This window comes from Dromiciops gliroides, chromosome 2 (genome assembly GCF_019393635.1).
Source record: "Dromiciops gliroides isolate mDroGli1 chromosome 2, mDroGli1.pri, whole genome shotgun sequence".
Lineage (NCBI taxonomy): Eukaryota > Metazoa > Chordata > Mammalia > Microbiotheria > Microbiotheriidae > Dromiciops > Dromiciops gliroides.
The window spans coordinates 686,724,331-686,736,413 of NC_057862.1; the positions used below are offsets into that span (position 1 = coordinate 686,724,331).

At 40.7% G+C, this 12,083-nt stretch overlaps 1 protein-coding gene across 6 annotated transcripts in view; it reads right to left on the bottom strand.

The window, feature by feature from the left end:
• The window catches only part of LRRTM4 (leucine rich repeat transmembrane neuronal 4), an 886,616-nt gene extending 876,617 nt beyond the window's left edge, over positions 1–9,999 (bottom strand). For 5 of the 6 annotated variants that reach the window (XM_043983726.1, XM_043983728.1, XM_043983731.1 and 2 more), the window contains exons 1-2: positions 9,263–9,999; positions 5,792–7,338 (exon numbers count right to left, since the gene is read on the bottom strand). In XM_043983726.1, the coding sequence (XP_043839661.1) occupies positions 5,792–7,338; positions 9,263–9,266 (1,551 nt within the window). In that variant the 5' untranslated portion in view covers positions 9,267–9,999. Of the gene's footprint in view, positions 1–5,742; positions 7,339–9,262 lie in introns of all 6 variants that reach the window. The other variant, XM_043983732.1, reaches the window with a different exon arrangement.
• Between the last annotated feature and the right edge of the window lie 2,084 nt (positions 10,000–12,083).

Sequence of the window (12,083 nt, forward strand, 5' to 3'; positions counted from 1 at the left end):
TTTGAATCTTTGTATTACTCAGTGGGGAAAAGAAAACCTACTTAAATCTGTTATTGAACAATGCCCTTGGCCTTGACCCTTTCCTAGAAGTTTCTGGGAGAGCTTTTGCTAAGCATATAACAGTTTTTCTCCCACAGGACATAATTTGCAGCTTCTTAATTTAGTTTGAAAGTTCCAAAGGACTAGGATTTACAGGAGAAAAATATCACACTAATTTCCTTTTGGCTATTAATCTGTGTTCATGAACACTGAGTATACCCTTAAATTGTTTAAGCCATTAGACCTAGAACTTTTTTAACTTAAAGGAAACTGCAAAAATCTGAATTTTTTCCCATTAATTGTATGCTTTTCCTTGGATAAGCAGACCGCGCCCCCCCCCCATTTTTCTCAGACATTCCCTGCATAGGTTAACATCTATAATGGCCCAGTGGCAAAGCCCCATGTTTTAACATGACCATGTATGTATCTTCAGTCATTTAGGGATTTCTGTTAGTCTTATTTTAGAGGGTCAAAGTCCTTAAATCACATACATATTATTGTCATAAGAGACTGTCCCTCAAACAACTTACTGTATATTGAGTTAGAAAAGACAACTTCTGAGAAGGCTATACGAGATAAGAATAATAATACATTTCTAAGCTCTGTTGATACCTCAAAAAAGAAGATGGTGAATAGGGTAAGAAAAACTGATTAATGGTTAATACTCCAAGGCTGATAGTAAGCCCTCCTCCCCCCTCAATTCCCCCATTCCCTCTACATCTCTCATAACATGAGGCCTACTATGTAACCTGGAGAACATAGGGTCAAATAGTGGATAAATGTCGTATCTAAAAGTAAGAGGATTTTAAAGCCAGACTGCCTACATTAGACCAAAGCCTGGAGGTCCTTGCTTTCCCCATCTTCAGCTTGGCAGACTGCTTATAGATGTCAATTTATTATATCATTTTCTACAGACCCTTAGGAAGAGTATACATAGGAAAGTAGTAAGTTTATTCATTTGAAAAAAGATTTCAGAAACAAAAACATTTGAGTCAAGAAAGACAACTGGGGACTTTGAAGAATAGCCCAATTTTGAAATCAATCAGTTGGTACTTGAACGAACACTTTCAGAAAAACAATTTATTTGGAGGAATTCTTTTCCCTATTTTTTTTTTAATCCTCAAAATCAGTTTATGTAAGTAGACACGATTTTAATGGGACAAAGGAGCAAATGTATCATGATAAAAAGAAAACCATAGAAATGTTAGGTAACCAATATATTCTGAACTAGTCCTCCAAAACAACAGACAGGCTTAATGGGCTGAGGCCTAAGAAAGGCATCCAGTTTTATTTGAGTTGCTACAGGTGTCTTTTATTCTCGCTTATCGTTGCTAATCAAAATGAAATTGATGGCTTAGGAAAAACAATGTAAATATTTTAAGAATATTGCAAACCATCCATATTATACACTATGTAAGTATTGTCACAGTAATTTTCCTTTATGCCCATTTTTATATTTGTGTGTAGGGGTAAGTGTTTATGAAATGAGGGATCAGGAAGGATGATGGGATTGAGCCTACCGCCATCCTATATTTGCATAAGTATATTACTTTTCCAGGCCATTGACGTGCTGCCACTCAGGAATTTGGAAAAGCCAATGCCTGAAGAGTCTATAAAATAGTCAAGGGAACTAGGAAAGTGGACAGTTTGCACCTAGCCAGAGAATAGAAAAGAGATAAGGATTGCATAGTCACTAGATGTCTGAAATCTTCTTGGAACCAGTAAAGAGAAGAGAGAAGCTAACAATGAAAATCCCAAGGAAATGCAAATGAACCTAATCTACAGCCAATGCATCCCTATATACAAAAAACACTTATCAACTTGAAACCATTACAATTTAACCCTTAAGAGATTGCAAGAATGTCCTTATTTCAAGGATTAGATTTCTCTTTTCTTAGATTTTATCATGCTAACATTATTTAAAAGAAAGGTCAAAATCATAGGAACAAGGACTTAGAGCAAGAGGGTTCCTTAGGAGTCATCTAGTCCAACCCTCTTCATTTTTCAGATGAAGAAACAGGCCCTGAGAAGTTTAGCAGTTTTGCTCAAGGTCATACCGGCAAGACATCACAAATGCAGCAGAAAACTCAGATTCTCTGACTGACGATGAAGTGCTCTTTCCACTGTACTCCACCATGTCTCCTTTTCCCAATTTCTTGGTTTGCTTAAGGTCATTATTCTTTTAGGGATTAAGCTTCGATGATAAAATTAAAAATGAAACACTCAGAGACAGAAGCAGCCACTGGTTTATTCTGTATGATCCCTTCATTGCAAAATAAATAAATAAATAAAAGTCTTTAAGGATGGAAGAAAAGTCCTTCATGGGGTAAGAGAGGTGGTTCCATTTAGCAAAAAATCAATAAAATGTCATGAGAAGAAGCAAGAAATTGAACAATTTGGATTTTTTTTCCTTTTGATCAACACATTAAAGTTAGGGAAGATTTATTTAACCATTATGTCTTCTCTCTCTAGTCACACTCAGTGAATAAACAGTGAGGGACCCTGCCAGGCTAATCACAATGGAACAATACTACCTGCAAACATTGTGACTTAGGAGTCTATTACTTCATAAGGTATTTTAATTCTTTCTATCAGAATATTAATTATTAATAATGACTTTTTTCATGTCTGGTTTTCAATTATTAGAATTTATGATTTCCAAATATCATGTGTGCATTTATATACATACATTTATGTACATGTACATATATGCATATGTGTGTACTTTATGTAACTTACAAATTTAATTGGAGAACCAGACATGTTTATACACGTATGTCTGTATGCATATGTACATACTTATATATACATTGTTATATACATTTTGTGTGCATAAATATACAAATATGTATACATATGCATATATATATACTTACACACATACATACATACTTCTAGTTCTCCAATTCAATTTATAAATTCCATAAGGTATACACATATGTAGATGTATATTTATACATGCATGTATATTCATACACACACATATATATAATTGTGTGTATAGCATATATTTATATGCTTATATTTTTTCCTTTCTCTAATTTGACTTGTAAGTACTATATGGTTTTTACTCATTGTTAAAAAGTGAATACTTTGCACTATGGCGTCAAAGACAATATCATCTTGCACTATGGCAGCTTCAGGATACTATCACATGCCTTACACAATCAAGGGCATTAATAACTATTTGATTTTCTTAGAGAACTTAACAACTGAGACAATCCCATTGTGTATATAAAATATGAGGACCATGAGAACATTTGGCTCTCCAACTTTAGCTAAGGAACATAATTAATTTTGTTTTCTTTTTAGCATTCAGAAATTATTCTAGAAAAAATGGTATAGACATTTTAAAAATACTGATATATTAGTGGTCTCTCAAGCTAGGTAGGTTTTCCTCATGGCTGATATCCAACATTTCCTCTCATAAACACTGCACCGTGGATATTTTGTTTTGTTTTTTGAGAGGAAAACTGGCTTATCAACTCATAGGTTTCTTTGAGCCCTCTATTAAAAGCAAACCTACAAAAATATTTCCTCAATAAATATTTCATTAAACATTTTGGCATTGGAAGGAGAAAGAAATAGTATGGAAAACAATAGGAAGAATAACAGTAATGGATATTACAAATGAAATGTGATCTAGTTTTGGGTGTGTTGCTAACCAGGTATTTGGCTTTGGCTAAAACAATTTCTCTCCTCAAGATTCTGTTGCCTCAGTTGTAAAATGATGGGATTAGCCTTGGTGATCTCTAATGTCGCTACTAGCTCTCAAATGCCTCTGTGAATTTCCTTCCTATTTAGTACTTATCCAAAGGGAAGAAAAATAACATCAGTCATTAGATAAAGCAAGGATACCCAGTTACCTTAGTGGAGAGTATGGTCTTTCTTTCCATTCCATCTAAGTGGGTACAAAATATAAGGCACCAATAGGGAGAAGGTTCTTCATCAATTTTAGCATGCTAAAGGGCTAAGGAAGGCTCAAAAGACATCAAGCCTTGTAGACCTTCCTACAAGGTCCTCCACTATCACCCAGTATTCAGATACGAATTTATAACCTGGGTGTCTTGTTTTCCATTAATCCAAGAACCATAGCAGATGTATTAAGCAAGATAAAAAGTTCACCATTTGCAATGCTTTTCAATAGCCCTCCCTGTGCTAATTTGTAGGTTATTTAAACTTCAATAGTTTGCCCTAAAGTGTTTTGGTTACTGGCTGTCTTGAGTACTGCAGTCTGGTTGGAGTAGAGACAGATAAAGGCTAAATGAAATTTACTATGTTGTTTAGTTGATTTGGAAACAGTGAGGGGCGGGGAAGTGTTGTGAATCACATGGCTCTAAATTCTCATGGAAAATCTCTTTTCCAAAGTCAAGTGACTGGAAATAGAATATCACACAGCCCCCTGCCAGTCCTGAGCTGATTCTTGTACTGGAATAGTGTCATGAGAGTCACCACAATTATCCTGTTTGTTAAGGATAACTTCGTCCCAGAAAGAATACTATGAATTTATCACTAATTATGAGCTAGGGGCTAGGACAAAAGGAGCTATAACTTTTTTTTTGTTCTTAATTATGTACCCACAATTTTTCTTAAGACCTAAAGCATTCAAAATGTGTGTTCATCTCTGATGATGTTTCTTCCCCCAAACGTTCAAAACAAATGCTGAGTCAATCCCTTAAAATATTGCTTTGAGACATTAGGTGAGGCTAAATGTATAGAAAGAGAAAATAGCCAAAACTCATTCTCCTGCCTACTCTGTAATGGTATCTGTGGTCAGTTTTAGTCAGAGATTAACAATACACATCATTTCCTTCCAGCATAACACCAGCAATGACAGGCAGTCAATCTCATGCTTTGAATTGCATAATGGCTAAATCACCTGCAGTATCACAGCCCAGTAGAGGATACCCCCTGACATGTAGTTACTGTTGCACAAGTCCTCTGATTTCAGACAACTACCCGATACTCAAACATAATATGCCTTTTAAAACAAACCAGAAAAAAAACAACAAACAAATAAAAAAAAAAAAACAGTGACCCAGGCCTTTATGATGACAGGGAAAATACCCCATTGAAATAATAGTAATAATAAATCCTCCTTGCATTACAGCAGAACAGACTCCTGACATTCTCTAGGTGGGTATAAAGTTTGAGATGGAAAGTAAAACGTGGCAGGTATCCCTGGGTGTTAGACATAGATATTACCTGCTTGAGTTAGAAACTGAAACATTTACAGCAAAATCAACCCTTGGTCAATTTCTCTTTGGTTTATATCCTCTTCAAATCCAGCAATTTTGGTATTTTTTTTTATTAACGTGGCCCCTCCTTCATTCATATTTCTTAAAAAAAAAAAACCCAACAACAACAAATAAACAAACCAGAAAACCAAGAACCAGACATCAAATCCATACCAAAAATAAATGAAAGAAAGAAAGGAAAAAGAAACAAAAACAGTTCTTTTAAGTCCAACCCCTATGTACAAACTTTAAGAAGTAGATGCCGTAACACGGAGGTTTATTCCAACTTAATCTCATCCTTGAATGAACTTCCTTCAAGTCTCAACTCCTTTAAAAATAACCACAGTCACTTTCCTGGTGGTTGTAATTTAATTAAATAACCTTTCACACTGAGCAAAACCCCAAAGCAAAAGGCTCATTAATCTTTCTAGTGATTAGAGACACCTCAAGAGCTTCAAACATTTACCTCTCCTTCCCAGCAGCTGAAATGCTTTTAGGAGGATCATGGTTCATACCTCACATTCCCTGGAGCCAGAGATGGTGTATGTGCAAGGCCCCGATCCATTAACTGATACATCCATGGTCTCAGAGTTTGTTGGCTTGTAGTCCACGTAATACTCCTGTAATGGGGAGTTCATTTGTCTTTCCGACTCTCTGGCCTTTTTCCGGCGTCTCTTCATGAGAGAATGCTGCTGGAGTTGCTTCATGCTGGCCGGATAACGCTTCCAAGATACGTAGATTACCAAGAGGATCATAGCCACAGAGAGAAAGAGGGCCACACTGCCAGCAATGATCTTGTGGAACGACACGTGCTCATATTCTGGCTCTGCGCCAGGCATTGGAAAACCCGGGGAAGGGCTCGGGGTGATGGGAGTTGGTTGGGTGGTTTCCAGTATGGAGACAGTGGGTTTGAGAACAATCAGAGGCTTCTGGGGTGTCTGTGGGGCCTGATGGGACTTCTCTGTCACAACCACCTGGATTTCAGCACATATATTGTATGTTTCCACAGCATCACTGACCTTCTCCCCCTGGATTTGCTTAGGGCCCGCACATATCATTGTGCTCTCTTTATTCCCTTTGAAATTTTTAAGCCAAGAAAAAAGGGGGCAAATGCTCCGACTACATTCCCACATGTTCCCTGACAAGGTAATGGATATTAAAGAGATCCAGGCATTGACAGTCTCCTGAGAGATGTTGGTCAGCTTGTTGGAATCCAGATTCAACTTCTGCAAGTTAGGCAGGCATTTAAAAGTGCCTGGCTCAATCCCTTGGATATCATTCCCTGATAAATCCAAGTTGTGGAGGGAGCTCCAAGTCCATGTCAAACCTTGGTTGATGGAGCGGATCCGATTCCACTGCAAATAGATAGACCGTAGGTTGAAGAGTCGGGGAAAGTGAGCAAAGTTGATCTTAGAAAACTGGTTGTGCTCCAGATGGAGTTCCTTCAGCTTCAAGAGGCCAGCGAAAGCATTCCGGGACAGGCTCCTCAGGCGGTTGTAGCCCAGGTCCAGAAAGTCCAGGTTCCGGCAGTCTTGGAAAACCCGGATGGGCACTGTCTTCAGAGAGTTGGACCTCAGGTGCAAGATGATCAGCTTCCGGAGACCCTTGAATTGCTCGGACTGCAAAGTTTGTAGTTTATTGTAGGAGAGGTCCAGGTTCCGGAGGTTAGGAACCGGATGGAATGTCTTGTTGTGCAGGTGGGTGATTTTATTGGAGCTCAGAATCAATTCCTTCAGTCTGCGGATCCCCTGAAAGGCGTCCTCGTCCACAGAGCTGATGTAATTATGGTCCAAATAGAGCCACACGAGCTGATTCAGACCCGCAAACTGATTGGCTTTCAGTTTCTGGATGCTGTTGAACCGCAGTGATAAGCCCTGAGACCCACCAGAAATGTTCCTGGGGATGTCTGCGAAGGCGTGAGACTCACAGTACACAATTTTCCCATCGCATCTGCAGTTCCTGGGGCAAGGTCTCTGAGCACCCGTGAGCATCACAAGCAGGACTGTGGGCAACAGCACCAGTACCACGCTCATGCCTCTCAGCTGCTTAATTAAATGGAAACCTACAATAGGGGGAAAAGAAAACAAATAAGCGTTTGAGGCTGGGTAAATCTCTCCCTGGCAGCTTTCCGTGGAGGGGGTGGGGGGGAAGGGCTTTAGAGGGCTTTGGCAGGTGGGTAGGTGTAAAGGCAGCTTACTGCTCCCCCCCCCCACCTTTTCCCAAGGCATGATTTTCCTTATCACTGCATAGGAGCTCTTAAGGAAGTGTCTCTTTCTTGATGCTCAATTACTTTGGGAATGATTTATGGGTCTCTGGAGCTAGGCACAGCCTCCTCGAGTTCCAGCGGTTCGCATGTTCATCAGCATGATACGTTGCAGGGATTTTCTTATCACCTGACACCACAGTTCTAACAAGTAACATATTTGTCAAGTCACTGTATTGAATACGATCCATGGGAGGAAGTGAAGTGTGGCTTCTGGTGATGGGGCGGGGGGGGGGGCACTAGGAGATTGTTACTTAATAAACTCACCACTTATAAATCCTTCCTTCCTGAGGAAAATGGGATTGTTTAACATAACTGCAGAGAGAGGAGTTCATAGGCTGTAAAGTTTCCCCTGCCGGAAAATGTGTGCCCCTCGCCTAATAGAAAGCTAGGATGCCAGGTCTCGGAGATGACATGGGGACGGATCCCGGCAGCCAATGGAGCGTGGCGTGAAGACTAATAACACAGAGCGGCAATTCCAGGCTCTTAATAAATGCATACGTAATAAACATACAAGAAGATAGCTGCGTTTTTGTGGCTCCCTGGTCCGTGATCCGTGTGTGGCGAGCAGCGGATACTGCAAAGTTTCTCTCGCCAGAGCCTCATGAAACGTTTCCCACCCGACAAGAAATGGTCCGTGGGTAGAAGAGTTATGTTAGTGAAGACAGTCAGTTGCTCTTTCATATTCAGGGACTGATTAAGGCAACCGAGACCAGACTATTTTCCGTCTAGTCCCCACCCCCCTCCCCCCAACCCCCAGTATGTCAAGACTGCTGGGTTCCCGCAAAGTTGCTCTGCTTCTAGCAATCAGGTTTCATTGCCCTGTCGTTTGGATTGTAAAGATCTTCCCTATGAATAATGGTTTTATTATTTCGGGGTGGGGGGGGGAGGAAAAATAAAGAGTTCTGTTGACTGCAGTTTTCTCTTTCGCATGTTCCCAATTTTAAAACAAGAGACAATCAGCCCATATCCTTCTTCTAAAATCCTGTCTTCCAGTAGAATAGATTCTTTTTTTTTCCTTTTAATTTAAACCCTGATCTTGTGCTCTGCTCTCTCCCCGCCAGCCCAGTCTTACTGAAATACGTTCCAGTTATTCCAGACAGGAGCAGGGGGTGGGGGTGCTAGAGAGAAGGGGGGGGGGGAGGCAGTCACACTTGAAAAAATAAGGCTGGCAAATGACTGCTTGAAATTTGGGAGTTGGGTTAGGGCTCTGGCTTGAAATAGAGGAACAATGCTGGTTAAATCACCTCTAAAGTAACAATGCCACCCCCAAACAGACACACAAACACACACAAGCTGGAAAGTGTTAACTAGCCTCCTGTCAGCCAAGAGGACTCAAAACATGGGTAATATTATCATGGAATCAGGAGGGAGCCCTGTGTTTGTGGAGCCCACAGATCCCAATCTGGCTACGCAGGAGCAGCTAGAGATCATCTGAGGAGGTATCCCTTTTTCAGAGTCTGGTCAACTCCTTTCTGTGCATTTACAGAACCATCGTTGTATACTGGGGCGGGGGGGGGAGGCTGCAGGGGGGAAAAGGTGGAGGGGAATGATCTAAAAAAATTGAAACAACTCCAGTGAGTCACCTGGCCAAGTAATACCCTACTGCTAGCTGCCAACCCCCATCACCCCCCTACCCTTCTGTCAGCCTTAATGTCATGGCTGAGTCTAACCCCCCAGAGCTAGAGCTTTGATGAGAAGAAAATAACAAAAGTTCACTTACCCATCCTTTGTCATCCAAAAGCAGCTCCCCCTCTCTTTCTTTCTTGCTTTCCTTCCTTCCTCCCTCAGGTCTCTTCTTGCTGGCTCTCTGGTCTTTAATCCACCACAGCCTTCATGCCATGGGTACAGCTGTCACTCACAACCATCATGATCGGGCATGTGTGCCAGGAACCCACACAAAGTTCCCCAGAGAGGACAAGGGGGGGGAAAAGAAAAGAAAAAAAAAGAAAAAGAGAAAGAAATGGGGGTTGGGGAAGGGGGGAGGGAGGAAGCAGGTGGGGGAGGGAGGGGAGGAGGAAAGAGGCTCTAGGCTCTAAGGGCCATTGTGTAATTGACCAGAGGGCCCAAGGCTGAAATTGACAATCCCAGTGGAGGGGCCCTAGCACATCGCAGGGAAGGCAACCAACTTCTCTGAAGAGCTTCCCCCCAGTACCTGGCATTCCTTATGGCGCTGCCTTTGGCCATGCCCAGCTCCAGCCAGGCATCCTCTGGGGCCCCCCCTCACTTCTGGGAGCAAGTAGGCCTCCCTCCCGGGGCTGGAGGGGAGACCACCCCAGCCCGGGGAATTCAGAAGGGAAACAGGCTCTGTTTCTCCATTGAGCAGGGCAGGTCTAGAGCGCTTTGTAGCTAGGCTGAGAGGCAGCTCTTGTCTAATTCCGAAGGCTTTCCTTGAGACTGATGGTGCTCGGAGCTTGTTGGTGCTAATGCTTTCGTTTGTGATACACTGAGTGCCCTCCACTGGAGAAAACAGATCGCACATTAAAGGCATGAACAAGTGAGCCTGTCAGGGCTCTGCAGCCTTCCCTCTCTTGTTCAGACAGGAAAATTAAAGGCACAGAAACACAACCCCCCCCACCCCACCCCCAGCCCGATTATTAAATGTTTATGGAAAAGATTTCCTTGCACTGACTGCAAAAACTAAATAAAACACCTGTTCCTTCCATATTTAGCAATCAGCAGTATTTATTTAAAGGAGGCCCTGACCAGAATATGTTTTCCCTCTGCAAATTACAAATGTTTTATTATCCTAATGCAACAGGGGAAATGCTGCATCTTATAGGGTTGCTTTTTTTGTCTTTCTTTCTCCTTGTTTTGTTTTTATTTTTAAAAGAAGCAATTTAGAAATAAGCTTGAGCAAATAAGGCTGAGAATCATCCAAAGCAGATACCTATAACTAGTAGTTAAAAACAAAGTTGTAAAGTCCATTGTAAAAATGTGATTAACAAAGAGAGGAGGCAGAGAAAGGGCAAGCCATAGAATCAGAAAGAGGGAGATTCAGGTCCTACCTTTCCAAGTTTATTGGATACTCATCTTCTTGAACTCTACAAACCAGCCAACTTGGACAATTGCTATTATAGTATGCGATATTTCATTTTCCATCTTCATGCTTTTGCCCAAACCATACTCCCCCCACCCCCAGGAGGCACTTCCTCCTTACCTCCTTCACTAGGAATTCACTATTTCCTTTTAAAATCAGCTCAAATAAAATTCTACACGAACCCGAAACCTTTCCTGATCCTCCCACCTCTAGTTATTCTTCCTCCCAAAGCTGTCTTGTACTTATGAGTGAATATGTATATACATATATACATATATATATGTACACAGTATACATTTATGTGTGTATACATATATATACTCACACACATAAAATGCATAAATATATATATATGTATATATATGCATTTTATGTGTGTATGAGTCTAGGGACAGCTAGGTGGCGCAATAGATAGAGCACCAGGCCTGAAATCAGGAAGACCTGGGTTCAAAACTGGCTTCAGACACTTAGTAATTGTGACCCTGGCCAAGTCACTTAACCGTCTTTGCTTCAGTTTCCTTGTCTGTAAAATGACCTGGGGAATGGAAAAACATTCCGGTATTTTTATCAACAAAATCTTAACAATAGTCACAAAGAGTCAGAAACAGTTAAACAGGAATAACAAAAGAATATGAGTGGGGAGGAAATAGACTAGACAGTTGTCCCATCTGACCCAAAGTAACTGAAATATTATTAAATATCATTGTTCAGTAAAATTGCATATCACATGAGTCACTCAATCAGCAGCACTTTTGCACATATTATGTACTAAATAAATGCTAATTCCTGCCCTCCCCTTAATTTTCTGTCCAATCAAGACATTCAACTGTGTATGAGAAGAAATATACACCTATTGTTTGATGAAAGTGGTTATGCTCTGATGAATTTTGGAAATGAAAATTGGAACATCTAATAGTAGTAGAAGTCTCCACTCAAATCCATGAGAAATTGCTACCTTTGTCTCAGGGTCCCACTTCCCACCCCACACCCCAAATGGTAAAGTACCAGTCAAACTCACTAGAAAAATGAAGAGTTTGAGTTTTTAATCAGCATTCTTGGGTGGTTCAGGGACACCAAAAAATTAATAGAACCGAATATATCAAGATTCTAGAACAGATTGGATGTTATACAGAAAAACAACCAAGACTATGCAGTGGGGTTCTCACACCTCTAGAATCATTGCACGTCTGATAATATATTTTGAGAGTTCCATGAACTTCAAGAGGGCTAATTACACCTTTATTTTTGTTAACCAAAATTTAGTGTTTCCTTCAATTATTTAAAAATATGATTCTGAGAAAGGGCCCATTCATTCATTCATAAGTTTCCTCAAACTAGTAAAGAATTCTGTCTCTCTTTCTGTTTTTGTCTCTCTGTGTCTCTGTCCCTGTCTTTCTGTCTCTGTCTTTGTCTCTGTCTCTATGTCTCTCTCTGTTTCTCTGTCTTTCTCTGTCTCTGTCTATCTCTGTTTCTGTCTGTGACTCTTTCTCTCCCTCTCCTCCTC